The 25,495-nt window shown below is 36.5% G+C and overlaps 1 protein-coding gene across 1 annotated transcript in view; it reads left to right on the top strand.

Annotated features, from left to right (window-relative positions):
* Window positions 1-920: 920 nt before the first annotated feature.
* SMCHD1 (structural maintenance of chromosomes flexible hinge domain containing 1) overlaps window positions 921-25,495 on the top strand; it is a 114,890-nt gene continuing 90,315 nt past the window's right edge. The window contains exons 1-5 of the mRNA XM_074352512.1: window positions 921-1,457; window positions 9,565-9,640; window positions 10,288-10,449; window positions 15,269-15,351; window positions 16,003-16,133. Coding sequence (XP_074208613.1) covers window positions 1,281-1,457; window positions 9,565-9,640; window positions 10,288-10,449; window positions 15,269-15,351; window positions 16,003-16,133 — 629 coding nt within the window. The 5' untranslated portion in view covers window positions 921-1,280. The remainder of the gene's footprint in view (window positions 1,458-9,564; window positions 9,641-10,287; window positions 10,450-15,268; window positions 15,352-16,002; window positions 16,134-25,495) is intronic.

Genomic DNA, 25,495 nt, shown 5'->3' with positions numbered 1-25,495 from the left:
TAGTGAATTTACGTGTCATGTCATTCTCAAGGACAAAATATTCACCAAGTATTTTTAAGAATTGGAGAGTCAGTGGCCAAAGACGGTCCTCCAACAATGACAGTAGTATTTGCTGTTGAGTTAGGGCACTACGCGCCCAAGGCCAGGATATTTAATGAAGCGCAATAAAGGCTTTTACCGAAAGCGTACTCTGTGTTAAGCCTTTTGCGAACATCATTTAACTTATTGCTAACAACTCCGGCGTAGGTGCTTTCACAGTTCTCAGCAACGTGCGGACTGCGACGGAGGAAGGCGAGCGGCACGGGCAGAACCGGCCGGCGGACCCTCGGAGGCCGCGGTGACGTCACGAGCCTCGGTGAGGACCTTCTCGGGGACCAGCTTTGTCTGGGGGCTCACACCGCGGCCCACAAACAACCCCGGAGAAATGAGGCGGAAAAAAAGAGGCGCACGGCCTCTGGCGTCGGTTTTTTTCCGCGTGGGGACCCACGTGCTCGCGGCGGGGGAAGATCCAGAACGCGAGGCCCGAGGGCCTGACGCTTGCCACCGCCGCGTTCACGCGACTCGGCCGCTGAGGGGCGTGGCCGCGGCAGCAGGAGGTCGAAGCCGGGGAGGCTCGGTCGGGGTCATGGCGAGCCGGGGAGGTTCCAGGACCTCTCGGCCTGAAGAAAACTGTTCCCCCGAAAGCTTCCCCTGCCGCTCCCGAGGCTGGCTCTCCCGCCTCTTCTACCAGCTTGCCTCCTGAGAGCGCCCGCGCCCGCGAGGGACCGCACTTCCCTCCAACTTCACCAGGGCGAAAGGGGCGGCCCCAGGCGGCGGGCGCCGAAGCCCCACCCCGGCCCGCGCGGCCTGCCGGATTCGCCCCGCCCCCTCTGCGTCGCGGGCCGCCCCTCTTCCTCCTGCGCCACAGTCCCAGGCGGCGGCCCTGCTCGTTGGTCGCGCAGCGAGCTCGCGTGGGCGGCGGCGGGCGCGGGTCCCGACCCTGTGAGGAGCGCGCCGCGCGCCCCCTCCTCCTCGGGAGCGGCGGGCCGCGGAAGTGACGTGATCCCCGAGCAGGAGCTCGTTTGAATCGGTTCCCGGGTGATCCTCGCGCCTGCCGCTGCTCGGCCGCCGCCGCCGCCGCCGCCGCCGCTGCTGCTGAGGGAGGAGCTGAGCGCACCGGGGTAGAGGCCTCACGCCGCCTCGGGGGCTGGAGCTGAAGGCGCCGCGCAGAGCCCGCACCTCGGCCTTCAGCGCGGCGGCCGCAGACGCCGGCGCTGCTGTTTTCTCTCCTTTCCCCCAATATGGCAGCGGCAGGCGGCGGCGGGCCCTCGGTGGGCACCGGAGAGGGCGGCGGAGGAGACGGCTACAGGACGGTGTACTTGTTTGACCGGCGCGAGAAGGAGTCGGAGCTCGGGGACCGGGCGCTGCAGGTCGGGGAGCGCTCGGACTACGCGGCGTTCCGCTCCTCCGTGTGTCAGGTACGCTCAAGGGCGGAGGAGGGATGCGCGGGGAGAGTTTGGGCTGGGAGGGTGACGAGAAGCCCCAGTTGCTCACTGGGGGCAATAAACCTGTCACTGGCCCTGGTCCTGCGGCCTTGGCGTCTCTCTCCCGGGTGCCTGCCATGCCCAAGGCCCGGCGGGGAAGCCTGGGGCGAGTCCCCGCGCAGGCCTCGGGGTGCGGAGCCGGCGGGCCTGTGGGCCTCCCTCTGCCCCGGCCCTGTCCCGGGGGTCGCGCCGCCCGGGCTTTGGTGCCTCAGGTTTAACGCGCGGGCGGCGACCTTCGCACTCCGAGGCCGTGTAGCGCGCCTGCCAGGAGGGAAAGCCACTTGTGTCTCTTTCTGTGGAACTTTTTTTTTTTTTTTAAAGGAGAGAACAGAGTTCTCCCCGATGGCTCTGTTAGGAGTGTTGTGATAGTTAGAAGTTGTGAAATTCCTGGAGTCGACGTTCGTCAGGTTCGTTAAATGACGCGTAATTTCCCGGGTCGTTCTGTCAGGAAGGTTCGCAGGCCCTCCCTGGCGGGGTTCTTACGTAGTGGAAACGCTTGACCCAGAGCCTCGCAGGTGGATTTGCACCCCTGGCCCCTTGGGGGTTCCTGAACCACTCGTGGCTGCGGAACACCAAAGGACGTCTATACTCACTGTATTAGTTAGCTTTAAAAATTAATGACTGTAGGAAGAGTCCTACTTAAAACTATGAAGTCTTGTATAAATCGGAGGTGGTGCTCTGCCTGAGCTTTTAAGAAGGAATTTTGACTGTCATGAGAAGCACAAACCACTTGGGGCTCTTTCTAGGCGGTAGAGAACAATTAGCTTCCAAGGAAAAAGGACTTGGTGTGCAACGGTGTTTTAACTTGAGTAGGCTAATGTTTTAATACTATTAACTCTGTACATTAGTTGCTGAAATGATTGAAATCGAGACCCACAGGATAAAAAGGACTTAAGAGCAAGGACTTTGATTTGTTTTGAATCCCTAGTGTCTAGTGTCTAGAAGTGTGCCTTGCACGTACTAAATGCCCAAGTTAGAAAGAAGACAAAATTTTATAAACTCTGAAGTTCATTCTGTGCCTGGATATAGTACATTCCCGTGTGCTTGAATGAATGCTCATCTTTTTTGATGTTTTGTATTAAATCCAACTCAGGAAAAGGAATCTTTTATGTTTATTATTTTTATAGTTGATTATATAAAATACTTACATTTATTATGTATTAACTATTTAAAATCATGAGATATAAAAATGATTCTAAAATAGCACATTAAAGAAAATACGGAACCAGAGGGGGTAAAAGTAAACCTTTTACTCACTGTAAAACTTTAACTACTGTTAGTATTTGAGGTCAATTTTTGGTATCCTTATCCTCCCACTTTTTTATAACTGTAATACATGTCTATATTCCTTTTTTTTTAACTTAATATTGTCAGTATTTTTCTATTTTAACGCTAGTCTTCATAATACAAGTGGGTTGTTTTGTACTACTGTTTACATAACCAGCTCTCTCCTTTTTGTTGATATTTACATTACTTACAATTTTAAGAAATGCCGTGATAAATATCTTTGAAAGTATAATCTTTTATGACTTTGTTTTTCTTTGGTTTAGAATCTTAGACGTGAAATTCCTGTATCAGAGATCAAGAATATATTTAAAGCTCTTGATGCATTTAAAAAAAATTGAAGTATAGTTGATTTTCACTGTTGTTCTTCATACATATTTTTAAGTTGTTTTTTCACAAAGGTTGTACCAATTTACCCTCCCTCTAGAAATAATCCTCCTGTGTCAGAAGTGCCAGTTGACTCTGTAACATATATAGGGGAAGTGTATTGACCTCTTACTACGGAAGTGGAAACTCACTTTTGGAGATGATGACTCACTTAAGTTAAACAGGTAGTACAAAAATTACAGTTCAAACCCAGAACCCATATTCTTTTTGTTATACCACTCTGCCTCAAATGAAGTTTTTTATTATAGGAAACAGATATATTTATTCCATTACTTAAATATTTTAACTTGAAAACCAAGAAAAATATTTTCTTTGTCTAATTCTTTTTGTCCTTCTTCCCACTTCTTCCTGCTAGAACAGAGAACGTTAAATTTGATTAGAAGTGAGAGGGAAAACCTAGTTTAAAAAAAAAAGGTAACTTTTTTTTTTTTGGAGAATTTAAAGCATCATTAGATTATGACATCTAATCCCATAACTTTGTCCCTATTGCATACATGAAGAACTGAGATAAATTACTGAATTAAGCCTGAGTTTGTACAATACATAAGCAGTGAAACTGGGACTGGAATTTAGGTCTTTTTGATTCTAAAGCTTGTATTTTTTAAAAAACATGCCCACACCATTTACTAAAGCCTTCATTTTCCTTGTTAGGGCAAGAGGCAGATAGTGCACTAACTAAAGCTTCTTAAAGCTTAAAACAAGCCAATTAGTGTTTGCAGTGTTAGAAAGTATTATGGATCCTAAACTGTTCCTTGAGGAAAGCTCACTGTGGAAGAAGGGAGCAGTCAAGAGGAAGGCAGAGGAAAGCATAGATTTGGCAGAAGCCCTTAGACCTGTGGTAAGCAGCTATTGACTCACCTGAGCCCTTGTGGTCTTGCAGAATCAAAGATTAGAAAATGACTTATTTTGGCTAGTTCTTAAATATACCCAGGCACTGAGTCTCATGCGTGCAAACCTCCCTCTCCACCCCGAATTTTGAGGGAATGCCTACTTTTTCCTTTTTTTGGTTCCACTGTTTGTTGTTATCCTGCCACGGCACTTGTTATACCAGCGTACTTTTTTTTTTTTTTTTTAAATACACTCTGCTCCTTGAGGGTAGGCGCCTTACTTAATAGTTGATTTATAGCTGTTTAGTTAAATGAATCAATCTCTTCCTTCAAAAAAAATTTGTCCATAAGTTACGTTGTGTTAAAAATTCTAAAAAATGAAAAGAAAAGAAGCAAAAGAAGATAGGTGTAGGAAAGAATAGAATAGTAACCTGAGGAGAGCTAGCTAATAAACGGGAGTTCATTTGATAATATCTTACACCAGTACTGAGCCAAGAAATCAGCTCTGAGTTTCTTAAGAGGTCAAAACAAAGAAGGAAAGATAATTGACATAAAATCCACAATGTCTATAAAATAAAAACATTTCTACTGTTAAACCTTTAATTTGAGAAAAAAATTCTCCCTAGATTCCTCACAAATCCTGATAAAATGGTCAACATTCTTACAGATAGAAAAGGTTCTTCCTATCTTGTCCTTTAATATAAGGTAGGGTATGTGCTATTTAGAGTATTGCACCTGGCTTCAACCAGTTACAACCCAAATTTTTATAGAGGTTTCTCACTCAAGTGCAATATGAGTGTTCCTCATTTTGGGTGATTCAGGGACAGAGCCATTGGATATAAACCAAAGCACAAATCATTAAAGGCTAGTTTTTGCAGAGTTTCAGAGAGATGTGTTCAAGTATATAATTTCTGACTGACCTAATCCATTAATGAAGTTTAGAGTATTTGAGAATTTTATGGACTGCAAGTTAGTTAGTTAACCCTTTACAAATATTTCTTAAAATTGGCTTTTGGGAGAAGTTGGGCAGCAGATGTTTGAAGCTGACCTAAAGACATGGAGGGCCGGTACTTTACATTATTCATTAAAGGCTGATTAGTATACTTTAACATTGACCTGGAAGAAGGTGGGATTGAAGTGCTCATATAAAAATGAAGTCCAGGCAAGACTCTTGGCCCAATGGAATGTCATCCTGTGTTCATATAGAGAAAGACAGAGAAAGTGTATCTGTATTCAAGGCCAGGTTAGTATAAATACATGAAAGACTTTTGTTTACATCTGGTAACATAGATTTTAGGCCAAAAATATGGAGAGAGATGAATTGTGAATAAAAGCATCATGAATAATATAAAAATATTTAATTTATGTTTGTCAAATACCAGAGCTATAAAATATTTAGAAAAATATGAATCTGAGAAATAATTTTTATAAAGAATTATAGATAAAGCAAAGAAAAAAGATAGCTTATGTATCTTAATTAAGTTGTAGAATTATGGAGCGATTGTATGAAATACTTAGGTGTAAATACTTTTCAGATGTACAGAGATCTTAAAAATTCAATTTGGCCCATGTTTTTCAGTAACTATAGCAACTGTTTTGTTCTATAGGATGTAATAAGCTCATATCTACCAGTTGGGACACTAGAGATAAAGTGGTAAAGAACTGAAAAATAAAGACGATTATACAAAAGCCAAATAAAGTTCTATAAAGACAATTTTTATTTCTGTAAACAAGTAGAATCTTTTCCCTATCAGTTTATATCTGTAGCTTCATTTCTCTTGGGTGGAATTGCATAGGATGTAAATATTTTAAATTTTATAGAGTATACCAAATTACTTTTCAGTATGGTTATACTGATTCTTATGCCTATCAGCAGTGTGTAAGGTCCACTTTCCTTATATATGGAGGCCTATACCTTGTATTATCAGAACTAAAAAATTTTGCCAGCCTCTTAGGAATGATAATCAGATTGTTTTAATTTCTCTAGTAACTAGTGAGGATGAGCATCTTTTCTTTTGTTCCAGTTTTTTCCCTTTATGGCTTTAACTTTTTGTATATTTTCAGAAATCTTTTTCTCTATCTTCTCAAAATTATTTCCCTATTTTTCCTCTACAATTTTAGGTTAGTATGTAACTGCTTTAATTCTCTTGGAATTTATTTTTGTGTATGTTGATGGGGATTTTATTTTACCCATTTCTGTGCAATTAGCTAGTTGTGTCAGTAATATTCATTGAATAGTTTACTCTTTCCCCACCTGTTTGTAATGTCACTCACCTATTTGCCAAGCTCCCCCTATGTATATGTATGGGTCTTTTTCAGGGTCCTCTGTTCTTTTCCACTGGTCAGTTATAGTATAGTTTAAGTTCGAAATTTTTCTTATTAAAAGCTTCAAAGATATACAAAGAGATAAGAGTATACTCAGCGTCCATATTCAACAGTTTCCAAGTATTTACCACATTAGCATCATTTTTGCCTTTTGTAGCATATTCTGGGCCTTAGTTCATCTCACTCCTGTATACTTCTACAAGCATTTCTATTAGCACACTATCAGAAAGTAGCATTTTTTAATAATATTGTCTAAGAGTTTGGTCTATATTCAGACTTCTCTGTCTCAGACATGTCTTTTTATAGTTGGTTTGCTTATATGAGGTATTGAACTTTTTTTTTCCAGTGGAGGAACTGGGGATTGAACCCAGCACATCATGCATGCTAAGCATGTGCTCTACCACTGAGCTATTTCCCTCCCTGAACTTGGTTTTTTATATTTCTTAATTCTTTTAAAATTTAGAGCGTTTGAGCAAAACACCTTCCCTTAGTCTTTTTTGTTTTCCCCAACACTGACTTGTTGAAATCAAGTAGGTTTGCCTCTAATACTCTGGGTTTATCTGTGCTCCTTTATGGAGTAATTTAGCTTATTCTAACTCCATATATCCTGTAAGCTAGAAGTTATTTTTCAGAACCAAGATTTAGGTTCAGCTTCTTTGAGGTGAGGAGACAAAAAATACTTCACAGGTGTTGCTGGTAGTAACTATTACATCACATCATGAGCATATAATATATGGCTATTTTACCCACTCTTAGCAATTCAAAGACCGAATTAGTGGAATTCAGGAGGTTTCAGCTGGATTCCTCCATAATAAAGTTTTGATTTAATGGTTCATTCATTGATGGTAATATTCTGATTGCCATTCCTTCTGTATTTATTACCAAGAATTCTTTAAAGAACAACTTTGCCTCATCAACCAGAGATATTTTGTTAGCCTGAAATCCAGTTGGTACATGAAAGCAGGATAAATGCTTTATTCTTTCTCTTTAATTTGTTAATGTTCAGAGTAAGGAGTTGGTGCCTCAATTTCAATAGTGACCAGTAAAGGTTTTTACTATCAGTATTGAAGACTTAAGTATCATTAGTCTAGTTTTTTTGTTTTAGTTATTTTCCATGTAAAGTTGGTCTAGATCATTGCCTAAAACAGAAGTCAGCCTTTTTCTTAACCATACATTGTCCCACTGTCTCATTTTGGAAAGAGCATGTACCTTTTAATTGTAAAGATATGTAAAATTTTAATGAAAGTGTTAATTCATTTTCCTAATTCCATCTTTTGGTTAGTTGTGAAAATTCAGTTTTTCATTTTTTTTTCTCTTTTTAAACATCTTTTAAAATTTAATTTTTTTATTGAAGGGTAGTTGATTTACACTGTTGTGTTTGTGGAGTACAGCAAAGTGATTCAGTTATACATACATATTTTTCATATTCTTTTCCATTATGGCTTATTACAGGATATTGAATAGAGTTCCCTGTACTATACAGTGGGATCTTGTTTATATATTTTACATATAGTAGTTTGTGTCTGCTAATCCCAAACTTGTAATTTATCCCTCCCTCACCCCCTTTCCCCTTTGGTAACCATAAGTTTGTTTTCTATGTCTGTGAATCTGTTTCTGTTTTTGTAAATAAGTTCATTTGTGTCCTATTTTAGATTTCACATATAAGTGATATATGGTATTTGTCTTTATCTTTCTGACTCACTTCCTTTAGTATGATAATCTCTAGGTTCATCCATGTTGCTGCAAATGGCATTATTTCATTCTTTATGGCTGAGTAGTATTCCATTGTATATATACACACCATGTTTTCTTTATCCAATCATCATTTAGGTTAGGACATTTAGGTTGCTTCCATGTCTTAGCTGTTGTAAATACTGCTGCACTGAGGTGCATGTATCTTTTCAAATTACAGTTCTCACATGTTTTTGGGGTCATTGGTTTTTATTTCTCCTTTTGATTGTTCATGTCTTTTCAGTCTTTCTCTTTGTTGATTTTCATCTTGATTTATAAAGGCTTTTTTCTCCTCAGGATGCTAATACTTTGTTTCCTGTTGCAATTTCCTCCCCTGTAATTTATAATTTGCCTTAATTTTTTAAAGTTATACTTTTGGGGGTGTATAGCTCAAGAGTGCATGCTTAGCATGGATGAGGTCGTGGGTTCAATCCCTAGTACCTCCTCCAAATAAAATAAATAAACCCAATTACCTCCCCCTCATGAAAAAAAAAAAAAGAGGAAAAAAAGTATAACTTTTGGAAGGGGTTATAATAGATATAAAGATGCTTTAATACAGATATCCTGCATAGCATGGTTAGCCTTACCTCAGTGTTATAAAATATTAACCTCTATTCTAGTACTTCTGTTTTTACATATTTAAATACTTAATATATATGAATATAAGTGTTATGTTAATGCTTTGCTCCAAATAAGTTTACTTATATATTGACATGAAATAACATGTCTTTTGTCTGAGAGGTCCCGCATGTTAAAGCCTTTCAAAATGTCCACTTAATTACTTGTGTTCCTAGGTAACATAAAATAGCAGAAAAATCAATCTTGTTAAACAAACAGGTAATTTATAAATAGATTTATCCAAAGACAAAATTTTAAAATGTTAAGACAATATTTCACAGAAAGTAAATGTAGTATTAACTGTTAAAAGATTGTAATAGTCTTCTTAGTATTTTCTTTCTTTCTTTCTTTCTTTCTTTCTTTCTTTCTTTCTTTCTTTCTTTCTTTCTTTCTTTTCTTTCTTTCTTTCTTTCTTTCTTTCTTTCTTTCTTTCTTTCTTTCTTTCTTTCTATTGAATTATAGTCAGTGTACAATGTTATGTCACTTTCTGGTGTGCAACATAATAGTTCAGTCATGCATACACATATATTTGTTTTCATATTCTTTTTCATTGTAGGTTACTGCAAGATATTGAATATAGTTCCCTGTGATGTACAGTATAAACTTGTTTATCTATTTTATATATAGTAGTTAGTATCTGCAAATCTCCCACTCCCAATTTATCCCTTCCCACCCCCTTCCCCACAAGGAACCATAAGTTTTTCTGTTTGTGAGTCTGTTTCTGTTTTGCATGTATGTTCATTTGTCTTTTTTTTAGATTCCACATATAAGTGGTATCATATGGTAGTATTTTCATATTTTTATAAACTTGAATAGTGCTTTTATTTCCTTTGTGTAATAATTGATTTTATTCCTATTATTTTGGATAGACACTTGGCATTTCACCTGAAGAGAAATTCGTTATTACAACAACAAGTAGGAAGGAAATTACCTGTGATAATTTTGGTAAGCAATGTTAAGTTTATGCTTTTATATTTAATATGGTCTAGTAAATCATAGAGTGATAATTATTTTATTATGTAGATGCATCAAAAAACAATTGATGCTTTTGTTTACTTTGTTGGGGGGGAACTGGCTATATGTGTGAAGTTTGTACAAAGGTCATATTTTTCAAGCAAGATTATGGAAAAAGATGATGTCAAGGCTATAGAAGATGACATCTTGCTCAATACCTAGCACAGGCCTTCTGTGTGGGCTCTTAAGAAGCTAATTCTCCTCACCAACTTTGATTCTTCCCTTTTTTTTTTTAACCTAATTATGTTCTAAGACTTGCCAGTTTCTCATGCCTGATTCCTTTTTGAATTTGATCATTCTTCTCTATTGATACCACTCTAGTATAGTTCCTCATCTGATTTTCCGTGACAGTTTAACTTATTGAGAATTGAGTGTTTCAGATGAATAGGAGTATTTGGACCTATTCCACTGATATTCTTAACAAAACACAACTGAATTTATAGATCGACCCATTGTTTAGGGATTTGCCTGTACAGTTTTAAAAGATATTTCATAGATACAATTTACATATTTAAAATTATAAATTGATTGTGTTTCTGATGCTAGCTTAGCACTTGAGATATTACATCTTATTACAGATGAAACTGTTAAAGATGGAGTCACTCTATACCTGCTGCAGTCAGTCAATCAGTTACTACAAACAGCTACAAAAGAACGAATTGACTTCCTACCTCACTATGACACATTGGTTAAAAGTGGCATGTATGAATATTATGCAAGTGAAGGACAAAATCCTTTACGTAAGTATTCCATTTACACTAATTTTGATAACCTGTATTTTCCTTTGTCCCCTGATTACACGTCCTATTCCTTCACTCATTCTACTTTATTAGCAGACTATGACCAGTCATTGTGAGCTTCCTTATTTCCTCTCTTCATCACAATTTATTTCTTTTTCTGCCTAAGTCATCTTACTTCAAAATAAAGATACTTCTTTACAACTAACCTGGAATGAGAATTCATTCCTTTTCAACTCATAAGAGATCTTGCACTTACACATCTTTCCTTTTCCTGTACACTTTCCTCTCCTGATTTATTCTTGTCCTTCTATGGACCTCTCCCAATTGAGAAAATATGTTTTACCTTGTAAATTTGTATAGCTGAAATGCACAAGTTAGTGGTTTGTGTTCTTTTCCCCTTCCTTTAATTTCCTTCCACCTTTAATTCTTGCCAGTTTTTATCCTACCTTTGAATTGTTTGCTAGTTATCTTTACAAATCAGTTGATTTAGAGAATCTTTTCTGTCTGGACCCTGCCAAAGTGTTTAATACTATTTAAATGTTCATTATAAAGTTTGCTATTAAAAATATTTTTTTCATTGTAAATGCATTATAATTTGTAGAAAATTAGAAAACACAGATAAGCAAAAAGCATGTAAAAAACATCCCTATGTCTACCATCCAGATGTAACCACCACTAACACTTTTGGTGTTTATCCTTTCAGACCGTTTTATATTGTTTGATTTTAAAAAAATTTTTTTAATGGTTTTATATGATGCGTACTTTTTAACCTACTTTATTATTTAAAATTAAATGAACATCCTTAATATATATCAATATGTATTTAGTGTTTACACAGTATTTAGATAACATAATTTATTTGAACGGTGTACTGTTATTAGACATTTAGGTTATTGCAGGTTTTTTAATTGTTACAAATGACTGAATATTCTTGTGACTAACTCTTTTTGTACATCCTTACCTTGACTGCTGCTGGTACTAGTACTGCTGTCAGCTGCAGTGCCAGGCACTGTGCCAAAGTGCTTTATGAGCATCTTATCATTTAATCCTTAATCCTGTGTGTTAGCTAATGTTAGGTAATGACCCTATTTTGCAGAAGAAACTGAGGCTGAGAGATTTTAGGTAACTTGCCAAAGGCCACCCTTCTAGTAAGTGTTGGAGCTGGGATTAGAAGCCTAGCAAAGTGACTTCAGAGCTTGAACTTGTAACCAGTATATTTATCAGCTCTGACGGTCTTTTCATACAAAAAAGAGCTCTTTATTTCTTCCATCTTAAAAACATTATAATAATCTACTGATTACTGTCCAGTTTTTTGCTCCTGTTTGCAGCAAACCTCCTCAAAAGAGTTGACTGTATTCACCATCAGCAGTGCGTCTCCTCTCGTCCTCTCCTACTCACTCCCCTGTACTTAAACTCTTCTAAGGTCACCACTGACTAAATCCAGTGATCAGTTTTCAGTTCTCATCTTATTTGAAGCATTATTTGACACAGTTTATCACTTCTTCCTCCTCGATATAATTTGCTTGGCCTTTGAGAGAGCACAGGCTTTTTATTTTCTTTCTGCCTCGTTGACTGCCTTCTGTCGTCTCCTTTCTCCCTACCCTCTTTTTTTTTTTTTTTTTTTTTGAGATATTGACATAGGTTCCCACCCTCTTAATGTTGAGGTGCCCCAGGCCTTTATATTGGGTCCCTTATTGTCTTGTAATTCCTCACTTCGTGATCACATCCAACATCATGGCTCTGAATATCATCTTTATGGCAGTGACTCCCAAATGGAGGTGGTAAGAAATGGTCATTTTTTGTTACATACTGAAAAATAATGCCAGACTCATCATCTGAATTCTGGTTTTGTCTACCAGCTGCCCATGTGGCATCTCTACTACAATATCTAAAATTTGAATATATTACACATAGTCGTCCCATTCAGATTAATGTTGGTTCGGGGGAAGGATACATATAGCTCAAGAGGTAGAGCGCATGCTTAACACGCAAGAGGTCCTACCCAGGATGGGTTCAATCCCTAGTACCTCCTCCAAGCAGAAATCAATGAATAGACCGAATTACCTCCCCCTCATAAAAACAAACAACACAGCAGATCAGTGTTGGGCCTTTCTGATTGTTTAAGCCATAAAGTCCAATTGATTCTTCTTTATCTCATACACTTAATTGAATCTTTCAGAAAATCCTGTTGTCACCATCTTCAGTGTTTATCTGAAAATAACTATTTTTCTTTACTTCTGTTGGTAACACTAAGACTGAGGCACCATCATATTACTATACAGTGGCCTTTTAACTTGTTTCTCTCTTTTCATGCCTGTCCACCTAAGATTTGAGAAGTCAGATTGTGTTTCCCTAAGGATAAAAAGCTAAAGTCTTTACAGTTACATACATGGCCTTAGAAGCTCTGCTTTATACCTCTCTGACTTTGTTTTCCACAACTCCTGTTGCTTGTTCACTCTACTTCAGTGCCAGCTTTATTCTCAGTTCAGGGTCCTCTGCCTGGAATGCTCTTTCCCCAGATAGCCCCTGTCTCCTTCCTTCACCTCATTCAAGTCTTGTTTATCTGTTACCCTCTCAACAAAACTTATCTTGATCACCCCATTTAAAATTGCAATTGTGTTTCCTCTATGCCAAGTAAACCCATTGTAAGTTGGAAATGTTGTAAGTCAAAAATGTTATTTTGACTTAAGTATTTTCAACTTAGGATACACCTTTACCTACGTCATTACTTACATTGTAGCTTGGCCTAGCCTGCCTTAAATGTGCTCAAACCACTTACATTAGCCTGCTGTTGGGCAAAATCATCTAGCACAAAGCCTGTTTTATAATAAAGTGTTGGCTATCTCATGTAATTTATTAAATACTGTACTGAAGTGAAAGACAGAAAGGTCTGGGAAGAGTACTTGTGAGTGTATTGGTTATTTACCCTCGTCGTGGTGTGGTTGACTGGGAGCTGCAGCTTGTTGCTGCTGCCCAGCTCCATGAGAGAGTATTTTACCACATATCACTAACCTGAGAAAAGATAAATTCAAAGTGTGGTTTCTACTGAATGTAAATAGCTTTTGCACCATTGTAAAGTCAAAAAATCATTAAGTTGAACCATCTTTAAGTCAGGGACCATTTGCATTTAATCTCTTTACTCTTTTCTCAGTAGCATATACCATCTTCTAACATGCTAACAAATTTACTTATTTATTGCAAATATATTTCATTTCCCATCTTCCTCCAATAGAATGTTAACTCTGTAAGAACAGGCTTTCATCTGTCGTGTTTAGTTCCTAGAGCAATGCCTGGCAAATAGTAGGTGTTCATATGTTTGCATATTGGATGAATCTAATTCGTTCTCTGGGTGTAAGTTTCTAAATGTATAATCATGGAGTCAGTAGATGTATTCATTTTTAAGACTTCTGAAATAGGTTGATTACTTTCCATTTTGGTTATACCAATTTTCATTCCTGTTGTCGTTACATGAATAGACAGAGAATCTCACTGTTTAAACTCTTGCTTTGATTTCTGTGACTTACATTAAATTCCTAGGTCTTTCCCTGCCTCTGTTTCCTTTGCTTTTGATGCTACTTCTTGTTACTTATGACCATGGTGGATAATTCTTCAAGTCATGCTGATTTTTTTATGCTTTTAGTGAACTGACTGAAGCCTAAACTGTTCTATGTCAGTGAAGCATTTCCCTCTGTCTTTATTCTTTCAATTAAGCATAGTGTCTGTTCTCCCTGTGAAACATCTCTACTCACTGAGCTTGATATAGTGGTAAGGCATCGTATCTAAAACTGAACTTTTCTTTCATCCCTTCCAAATTTTCCCTTAATGGAAAATATGACTATTTATCCAGTCTTCTGGAGCAAAGATTTAAAATCACCTTGGAATTCTTTTTCTTTCTCCTTTTATATCTAATCAGATACTAAATTCTACTCATTTCTTCCTTTCAAATTTCCCTTAACTCTTTTTTCCCCTTCCATTTCCTACAAACATCCCTACTTCTCCATTTTCTAGAGTTAAGACCCTTAGCCAGATCCTTACAGACATCTGATTTGTGGTAATTTCTTTCTAACTAGTTTATAAACTTAGCCATCCCCTAAGTGTTTAGAGTGTGAAAGTGTTTACTAGAATGCTAATCTGTGGATTAATTACAGCTTAAGTTGTACTAAACTTCAGTCGAAGAGACATAAATTTGGTATGCTCTCCCTTTTCATTAAGGAAACAAAAGTAGTGCCCTTGAAGAAAGGAGAATGTTAGGAACAGTGCTGAGCCAGTGATAAACTGAAGGTCAGGTAGGTTGTGTAGTAGGAAATTAAGAGCAGTTTTGTGTTAAGCAGATACGGTCTGCCATTTCATAAGTTGGTGTTGTAAGATTTCTGTATTTAAATCAACTTTTAATAGACACTTTTATAGTTGCTTTATATTTGCCCCCATATCTCTAAATGTGCTTACTTTTGACTTGTGCACGATGTAATTACATACTACAGACAACTGATTTTATGGTTATGACCTTCTGTTTGTCTTTTATGTCTATATGTCTGTCTTTAGATTGTAAACTCCTTGAAGGCAGAAATCATGGCTGGTTGACTCATGCCGTATAGTGCCACACAAGTACTGGTTGATGATTGCTTTTTTGTGCTGGTGGTGATTGGTAATGCTTTTGTTATGTTTTTATCACTAGGATCAGGATAGTACTTTAATTCTAGCTCTTTGGAAAGTAAAAGTGATAGCTTAAGGTATTTCAGAGTTTCTTCTACTTTGAACTTTTATGTAAAGTATTCAAGAGGGAAAAGTTAAGCAATAATGTTTTCTCATTATCTTCCAGCATTTGCTCTTGCAGAATTAATTGACAATTCATTGTCTGCTACTTCTCGTAACACTGGTGTTAGAAGAATACAGATCAAATTGGTAAGAAAATGATACTCTAAAAGCCATTCAGCTTTTCCTTTTATAGAAGTACTATAAATTCATTGGAGGAGAGTTACAAAATAAAGATAAACTAAAAATAGAAATAATTATCTGATGTCTCTTCATTCATTAGTTTTTTCATGTGCCGTTTTCTATGCATATGTGTATACATGTATGTGTGATCATAGTGTACATCTTATTTGTGATCTTCTGTTTTCCCTTCACATTACATTATAAATATTGCCATATCATGAATATTCTGCAGTATAGCATACCATTGCTGCAGTTTGGTGTATTGACTATAATATGAATTAAGTAATTAATCTACTGTTATTGAAATTTACATGTTTTTCCTGTATTTTTGCCATTGTAATCAGTGCTGACATGATGAATATCCTTTTAGATCTTTGTACACATCTCTAATTAGTTCCTCAAGCTTATTTCTGAGAAATGGAATTTCTGGGCTAAATGACATGAAGAATTCTGAGGCCTTTGATTCATACAGCAGAAGTGCCTTTCAGAAAGTTGTATTAATTTACACTTCCTCCAGTAATGTATAAGTGAGCCCAGTGAATCACTTTTTTATATTTAACTTTTTGTGTTTTTAATATTGATTTGACTTTTCCTGTCTTTTTGAATTTTGTTTCATAGCATTTTGATGAAACACAAGGAAAACCTGCCGTTGCAGTGATAGATAATGGAAGAGGAATGACCTCTAAACAGCTTAACAACTGGGCAGTGTATAGGTTGTCAAAATTTACAAGGCAAGGCGACTTTGAAAGGTTAGAAACCTTTTTTTATGGGCAGTTGGTTATTTTAATAAAGGTAAAAACTTTTATTTTTCTTTAGTTATACATGATACATTTTAAGTTTGGTTTACCAACTTACTTATTTAGATTTTTATAATAATAGAGTTTTAATGACCAATACTTAGAAATAGTCAAAACTGCATAAATCATATTGTGCCCTTCCATAGAATGATTCTTTTTGCATTCCCTGAGGTATGTAGAAGTTATGTTGATACATTAAGTACTTTGGAGCTTTTCCCCCTTATTAATAACTGAAGTTTGAAGAAAGCTGTATAGTCTCTAAGCAGTAGAATGGTTTTGAATAGGCTTTAAAAACCACCTAATACCACTTGCAAAATGTCCAAGGAACCACATGTAGTTCTGTCAAGCTCACTGTTGCTCTTTAGGGCTCTGCTTTACAAAACATTAACAGCTGTTAGAGAATAGAATCTAGTCAGGAGTTTTATATCAGAATATGTTTGTAGAAAATATCCTAAATGAGAATGTCATAGAGGAAACAAAATATACTAGAAGCTGTCAGGGATATAAAGATTTAGGTTCTTGGGATATTAGCTGAATTCTGGTAAGAGCAATGACTCACAGTGTTTTAGTATTTTCAGTTATGTTGTATACTTCAGGAAACACATGTGGGAAGAATCTGTTGGCATTCTTAGTAAGTAGTTAGTATTTTATCGTGTCCTGTTTTGCTCTTTGCTATGTCAAGGGAAGTCCCTTAAATTTGAGTAGTACTAACTCAGTAATGTGTAAAAATTAATATAGTTAACACATTTGCCTTCTCATTTCTGAAATTTCAGCACTCAGAATTTTCATCAAATTTGTAAAGACTTACAGTGCAATGGTGAAAGGCAGTGAAGTGAAGAACAAGGGCTCTGGAATCATTTGACTTTCTTTGAATTCTAGCCTTACTAGTTGTGTGACACTGGTCAAGGCACTTTACTGCTCTTTGTCTCAGTTTATATATCTGTAAAATTGGGATAATACCTCATAAAGTTTTGCGAAAATCAAGTAAGTCAGTACGTATAAAATGCTTAGATCCTGGCATATGATAAGGACTCAATAAATTCAAGCTATCATTTAGTTATTACTTCTCATTCTTGGCCTCAGATGTTTCTACAGCTATTCTTTTTCACTATTTTCATGAGTACCTGCCACTTCAAGGATTTACAAAATAGCCATAAAGAAGGTGAAGACCACTGTCTTTAATAGTCTAAAGATAGAATTTAACATACAATGGAAATACTAGGTAGAGGGAAAAGAGAACAGATGGGGCAAAAAGATCAGAAAAATGTTAGTTAAATCAAGTGGAAGAGTAGAGAGAAGTAGAGTCTACAGTTTATTAAAATAAATGAAACTATGACTGATTTTTCTCTAGATTTTAACATAACACAGACTTTTAAACTTAATTCCAGTGTTAGGGAAATTTTAATTTTTGGGAGAAATCTACCTGTTGCTGGTTTGGGGCCTAGTTGTATCAGTAAGCAATCAGTTGTTTCAACTGTTATATACTCCTACTGTCTCTGAGTCCAGTATCAGTCCCTTAACCCACTCCAATTTCTGTTAGCATCAGTTGTACCCCTCTCTCTTCTAGCTTCTGTAGAAAAAAAATTATCAGTTGTTTTACTGCTTCCAATTTAGTTTTTACTAATACATGGATGAGTGTTGTCCTACAGTAGATAGGTTATGGAAGAGAAGGAAAGACAGCCTACAAAATACATAACAGCTGACTATCTTGGCCTGTAACTTATGTTGTAGTGAAAAGGAAAAACATTTCAGTTATGGACTGTCGTTAAGAAAATACTGAGAGGTGTGTTAGACCTGATGGACGTCTTTATCTTTAGATAAGGCTAATAGAGAAGAGGGCAGCCTCTTTGAGGTTACATTTGAGTTGAGACTTGAGTTATTAGGAAAAATACCCAAGTGAAAATCTGAGGGAAGAATGTTCCAAGTAGAAGGAACATTAGCAAAGACAAAGACCCTGAAATTGTAATCAGCTTGTTTCATTTGAGAGAGAAGTGACCAGTGTGGTTAGAGTGTTTGAAGTGGGGAGGGTAGAGTACATGAAGAGAGAGATGAGCTAAGAGTTTTAATTGGGTGATATTCTCTCTAACTCTCACTCACCTTTTTATTTTGGAAAATTTCAAATAAATCAAGAAATAAGTTGAAAATATTTCAAATAAAAAGCCAAAAAATAAGTTGTAAGAGAAGTACTAGCATTCATATGTGCACCTAGATTTGTCAGTTGTTAGCATTTTGACATACTAATCTTCTATCTGTATACCTGTACATGGGTGTGTGCATGCGTGGAAAAACACACACACAAACTTTTTCTTCCTAAGCCATTTGAAAGTAAGTTGCAAACTTTATGATACTTCATTGCTAATACTGTAGCATATATTTCCTTCACAGGAATGTTCTTATAAATAGCCATACCACTATTATACCCAAGAAATTTCTTCTTCACTTATTTTTCTAGGGATTACAATTAACGTCTTAATTTATACCAATCCTGTTTAATGTCAGTAATACACAAAATCTTTGAGCCTTTATAGCTTCATTTCCCTTTCACTCCTTTGTATTATTTTCATGTAAATGACATCACTATGCATTATAATCCTAATGACACAGTTTTATAATCAGTGTTTTATGCAGCTAGCTATCTTTTAAATCAGATAGGAGAATTGTAAAAAAAAAAAAAATTGTACTGTCTTTCTGTTTGTATAGTTACCTCTGTTTTACTCTTTATTTTTTCTTGTATTCAAGTTACTTTCTAGTGTCTTTTCATTTCAGTCCAAAGTACTGTCCTTTAGTAGCTACTTTACAGTAGGTCTGCTAATGATAGATTCCCTCAGGTTTTCTTACCTGTGAATGTCTTAATGTCTCCTTCATTTTTGAAGGCATCTCGTGCCGAATAAAGAATTCTTGGTTGACAGTTTTTTTGTTAGCACTTTGAATTTGTTAACTCACTGCCTTCTGACTCCATGGTTTCTGATGAAGAATCAGCTGCTAAACTTATTATCCCTTGTAGGTGACCAGTCACTTCTCTCTATCTGCTTTCAAGATTCTCTTTTTCCTCTGGCTTTTAACAGTTTGATTCTGATGTGTCTAGTTTGGATCTTTTAAAGTTCAACTGATTTGGTGTTTGTTGAGCTTCTTGGATGTGTAAATTAATGTTTTCATCAAATTTGGGGAGTTTTTAGCCATTCAAATATTTTTTTCTCCCCTGTCCTTTTGTGGCTTCTATTGTCCTGTATGTTGATGGGTTTTTTGTTTTTGTTTCTCAGGCTGAATATTCTCAAATGACATGCCTTTAAGTTCACTAATTCTTTCTTCTGTGTACTCATATCTGCTCATGAGCCACCTAACTGAATTTTTCATTTCAGTTTTTTGTTTGTTTTTGTTTTCAGTTACAGAATTTGTTTGATTCTTTGTTTATAGTTTCTGTCTCTACTGATACTCTCTATTTGGTGAAACATTGTTCTCATAATTTACTTCATTAGACATGATTTCTGTTTGTTTACTGAATGTATTTAAAATAGCTGATTTAAATCATTGACAAGTCTAATTAATGTCTGGGCTTTCTCTTGGACAGTTTTTACTGATTGTGTTTCTCCTGTATGTGGGCCATACTTTAACATTTCTTGGTGTGGCATTTTTTGTTTAGAACAGGACATTTAAAATAATATAATGTGGCAACTCTGGAAATCAAATTTATCCCCTTCTTCAGGCTTAATAGTTGCTTCTATCATTTTGTATAGTGACTTCCCTAAACTAATTCTGTAAAATTCTCATTCTTATGTTGCCTCTGAAGTCTGCTTAGTTAGCTTAACAGTCATCTAGCGATTGGACATTTCCTTAAATGTTTGGAACCACTAAGCCTTCCGTCTTTTGCTAAGGGGTTCTATGTGCATATTGGACTATATTTTTAATGTTCCAGCAGGAAGTCTATAGCTCTTACTTTAACTCTTGCTTGTACAGAACCTCAAAGTCAACCAGAAATGGGAGATGAGGGCCTTCTCAATTCTTTCTTGAGTATGTGTACATCCTCACAGATGAGTGTGATTGTTTTGGTGTTGGAGCTTTTTAAAACCACCATAGATGTTGAGTTTTACCAAAAGCTTTTTCTGCATCTATTGAGATGATCACATGGTTTTTAGTCTTCAGTTTGTTAATGTGTATCACATTAATTGATTTTCAGATATTGAAAAGTCCTTGCCTCCCTGGGATAAATTCTGTTTGATCCTGGTGTATGATCCTTTTAATATATTGTTGGAGTCGTTTTGCTAGTGTCTTGTTGAGGATTTTTGCATCTATGTTTATAAGCTTCTGATAAAATTCACAATCCATTTATGATAAAAACTCCAGAAAGTGGGCATAGAGGGAAGATGCCTCAACACAATAAAGGCCATATATGACAAATCCACAGCTAACATTCATACTCCAAAAGCTGAAAACATTTCCTCTAAGATTGGGAACAAAACAAGGATGCCCTTTCTTACCATTTTATTCAACATAGTTTTGGAACTCCTAGCCACAGCAATCAGAGAAGAAAAAGAAATAAAAGGAATCCAAATTGAATAAAGAAGAAGTAAAACTGTCACTTTTTTTAAATGACATGATCCTATATAGAGAATCCTAAAGATGCTGCCAGAAAACTACTAGAGCTCATAATGAATTTGGTTAAGTTGCAGGATACGAAATTAATGTACAGAAATCTGTTGCATTTCTATACACTAACAATGAAGTATCAGAGAAATTAAAGAAAAAGTCCCATTTACCAGTGCATCAGAAAGAATTAAATACCTAGGAGCAAACCTACCTAAGGAGGCAAAAGACTTGTACTCCAAAAACTAAGGCACACGTGAAAGAAATTGAAGACGACACAAACAGATGGAAAGATATGTTCCATCTTGGATTGGAAGAATCAGCATTATTGAAATGGCTATACTACCCAAGGCAGCATACAGATTCAGTGTAATTCCTATCAAATTACCAATGGCATTTTTCACTGAACGGAACAAGAGTTTTTTTAATTTGTTTGGAAACAGAAAGAACCCAAATAGCCAAAACAATCTTGAGAAAGAAGAATGGAACTGGAGGAATCATGCTCCCTGACTGCAGACTATACTACAAAGCAATCAAAACAGTATGGTAGTGGCACAAAAACAGACACATAAATCAGTGGAACAGGTTAGAAAGCCCAGAAATAAACCCACACACTTATGGTCAATTAATCTATGACAAAGGAGGTAAGAATACACTGGAGAAAAGGTAGTCTCTTCAATAAGTGATGCTGGGAAAACTGGACAGCTACATGTAAAAGAATGAAATTAGGACAGTCTCTAACAGCATGTACAAAAATAAACTAAAAATGAATTTAAGATCTAGATGTCAGACTGGACACTCTAATAAAATTTGAGGAAAACAGAGGCAGAGCACTCTGACATAAATTGCAGCAATATTTTTTCAATCCATCTCCTAGAGTAATGGAAATAAGAGCAAAAATAAGTAAATGGGACCTGATTAAACTTGAAAGTCTGCACAGCAAAGAAACATAAACAAAATGAAAAGACAACCTATAGAATGGTGGGAAATATTTGCAAATGATGAGACTGACAAAAGATTAATTCCCAAAATATATAAGCAGTTCACATAGCTTAATATATTAAAAAAAGCAAACAACCCAATCAGAAAATGGGCCAAAGTCCTGAATAAACATCTCTGCAGAGAAGACATCCAGATGGCCAACAGGCACATGAAAGATGCTCAACATTGCTAATTATTAGAAAAATGTAAATCAGAACTACAGTGAGGTGTCACCTCACACCTCTGAGAATGGCCATCATTAAGAAGTTTACAAATAATAGATGCTTGAGAGGGTGTGGAGAAAAAGGAACCCTTCTACACTGTTGATGGGAATGTAAATTGGTGCAGCACTATGGAGAACGGTATGGAGTTTCCTTAAAATAAAAATATAGATGCCCTATGATCCACCAATCCCATTTCTGGGCATATATCCAGATAAATCTATAACTTGAAAAGATACATGCACCCCAATGTTTATAGCAGCACTATTTTACAATGGTCCAGATGTGGAAGCAACCTAAATGTTCATTGACAGATCATTGCATAAATATATATATACACAATGGAATATTACTCATAAAAAAGTGAAAGAATGTCATTTGCAGCAACATGGATGGAGTTAAGAGATTATATTAAGTGAAGTAAGTCAGAGAAAGACAAACGTATGATATTACTTATATGTGGAATCTAAAAAAAATGATACAAAGATGAACTTATTTACAAATCAGAAATAGACTCACAGATGTAGAAAACAAACTGGTTACTGAAGGGGAAAGGGTAGGGGAGGATAAATTAGGAGTTTGGGATTAGAATATTCACACTACTATACATAAAATAGATAAACAACAAGGACCTTCTGTATAGCCCAGGGAACTATATTCAACATCTTAGATAATGTATAATGGAAAAGAATCTAAAAAAGAATATATGTATGTACACACATTATAACTGAATTACTGTGCTGTACGCCTGAAACTAACACAAGGTTATAAGTCAACTATACTTCAATTAAGAAAACAAAAATGCCATGGACCTCTCATTACCCAGCCTTTCCTTCTAAGTTTTTGTCCAGATTCTTGTTTTCTCCCAGCTGTTTTCATTGCTTTAGTCAGCTGTGATAAACTTTTGCCACTGACTGGTTATGACAATTGACCCAGGGGAAAAAGCTGTTCACAGTGAGCAAATTCTGAGTTAGGTAAAATAAAGACAGACCCTGCAAGTAGAGGTTCCTAGGGAACTGTCAGATCCAGTAATGACAGTTCTATGGGGGAAGGGCTTTTGGGGAACTCCAGACTTACTCCAGTGACTTGTAAGCTGTTAGTTTTCACCATTATTGCAGGGCTGTTGGTTTTCAAGGCTTCCTTGGAGTTGGTGAGAGAGGAATAGGATAGGGTATATTAAAACATCAGAGCTAGCTGTTCTTAACCAAGACTCATCTATGTGTCTTAAATAAACACTCCTTGGATTATTGCAAGACTTAACGTTAATTTTTGGAGCTCTGAAAAAGTTGATTATGGCATTTTTTTCAGGCGTTCTTGTTGCTTTTATCAATGAGTAGATTTTCATAGGTTCTTTATTTGCCATTCTGGAAGTACTCACTCAACTGATTTTTGACAAGTGTATACACTTGTGTAATCCAAACCCCTGTTAAGATATAGAATATTACCTGGACTGAGGAAATTTGCTCATGGCTAGGGCACTATTATAACTATTGCCTTATGAGTTAATTTAGATACCTAGAACATTGTTGTAATAGTTTGTGTTCATTTAATTAGTTTGTGGAAGAAAGAATAATTAGTTAGGCCTGCTGGGTGGCCATAATTCAGATGTATGTTGGATCATTGCTACTTTTTACACTTTTAACTTGTTGAGCAGTTAAAAGGCTCTCAACTCAGCCATTTTTGGGAAAATAAAAACAGCATGCCACATGGCCCACTTCCCATGCCATTTTTAGGTTGTAGAAATGGACTTGCAACAGGATTTTCCTAAAGAAAAATCTCCTTTGTCTTCAATATTTTTCTGCAGTTAAGATGAGCTTTCATTTATTTTCTGATATTTATATTTACTTGAATTTAGAGAGTGAATATGTAACATTTAGGGCATCTTACTTTAACTTGATTATTTCCATTGTGTCTCACAGATATATTCCAGAAACTTTACTAGGAATCTGTGGCCATTTGTCAGTTTTGTTGGAGGTAAAGCTTTCTTCCTTGTGGCTGATTTGTCCCCTGTGGTAGATTTGAGAAAGTGAGATAAATATACATATGTAGTCACTACCATATTTCGTGGCGGTCGCTTACAGTGTTTTTAGTTTGATTTTACTAATTTGAGTATCTCTCCTGTTCCTTTTTCATACTTTTTACACCTTTTATGACTTGTTTCCATGCAGATTTTGCTTCTCTTTTCTAATAAATACTCTTGTTTCACAAAGATATAGTGTCCTCTTAATATTGTATCAAGAATAAGGATGAGATAATTTCTGAAATTCTTTTTGACTGTGGTATAAATTTATTCTGATGGAGATGACTTTCTAAATTCTCCAGAGGACTGCTTCTGTGATGCAGAATTGTTTCTTAAGGCTTTAGATTATGTTTATGCTTATTTATCTTCATGGAGGGAGATTTATATAGCCCTTCAGTACGGATATAGGAATATTCTGGATTCATTTGCACAAGTGTGAAACCTATGGGAAATTTGTGTTTTCAGCCTTATATGCTGTGATAGGGTTTTTGCTTAGATTAGGTTTCCATGGATGGTTTACGTTGAAAAAGGAAACTTACTCTCTGGCCATTAAATATGTCCATTCCTAATCAATGAACAGAATTCCTTAGTTTTGAGTCAGATTAAGTATGAATGTATTGTTTTATCTCAGAGTTTCCCTCTCCCAAACTGTTGATGTACTTCCCCATATGTATTTTACGGAGAGTATTTAGAGGAGAGTATTTTCAGCCTATTTCCTAGAAGCATTTTCATAAGTAATTAAAGTCTTAGAACCTGTTTACTCTTTATTTTTCTTAATAGCCATTATGTATATACATTTTAATTGTAATTCTTGGTTCATGACTACTTGTCAATTCAGGACATGCCCTTTTAAAGTTTATTTATTGAAAAATTTAATAAGCTGAATAACCAGAATCTACCACCCAATCCAGTAAGTAGCATAGCCTGTGACTTTCTTCTGTGTGTTCCCCTCTCTTTCTGTTTTTCTTCCTACTAAAGTTAACCACTATGTTGAATTGTTTTTCTGTTTCCTTTTTATTTTAGTGTATGTATCCATTTTTGCTTGTTTTTGATATGAAAAAGCATAATCATACTATATGTTGATCTGAAAGGAACTTGCATTTAGTATTGGGTTGTTCAGGAGTTCGTACTTGTGTGGATCTGTAATTCATTCTTTTTCATAACCATGAAATCTTGTGTGTATTAAAAAAAAAAATCCCACTGTATTTATCCAGTCTCCAGTCAGTGGGCATTTGGCTTTCTCTGTCAAGTTTTAGCACTTGTGAGCAGTACTATCTTATGTATGGGAGAGAGGGAGAGGGAGAGGGAGCAGGAGCTGAATTATACAGCTACGCTATGTTTTTCCACCCATAGGTTAATGGAAACTTGTCTTGTTTCTACCTTTTTTTGTATATTGTGAATAATGCTGCTGTGAACATTCATATGCAAGTATCAATTTGAGTCCCTGAGTCAATTTATTTTTACCCACATATTTACCTTTTCTGGTGGTCTTCATTCCTTTGTGTAAATTT

Source organism: Camelus bactrianus, chromosome 24 (genome assembly GCF_048773025.1).
Source record: "Camelus bactrianus isolate YW-2024 breed Bactrian camel chromosome 24, ASM4877302v1, whole genome shotgun sequence".
Classification (NCBI taxonomy): Eukaryota; Metazoa; Chordata; class Mammalia; order Artiodactyla; family Camelidae; genus Camelus; species Camelus bactrianus.
Note: the sequence above shows the minus strand (reverse complement) of the source record. Positions and strands in the feature narration are given on the sequence as shown.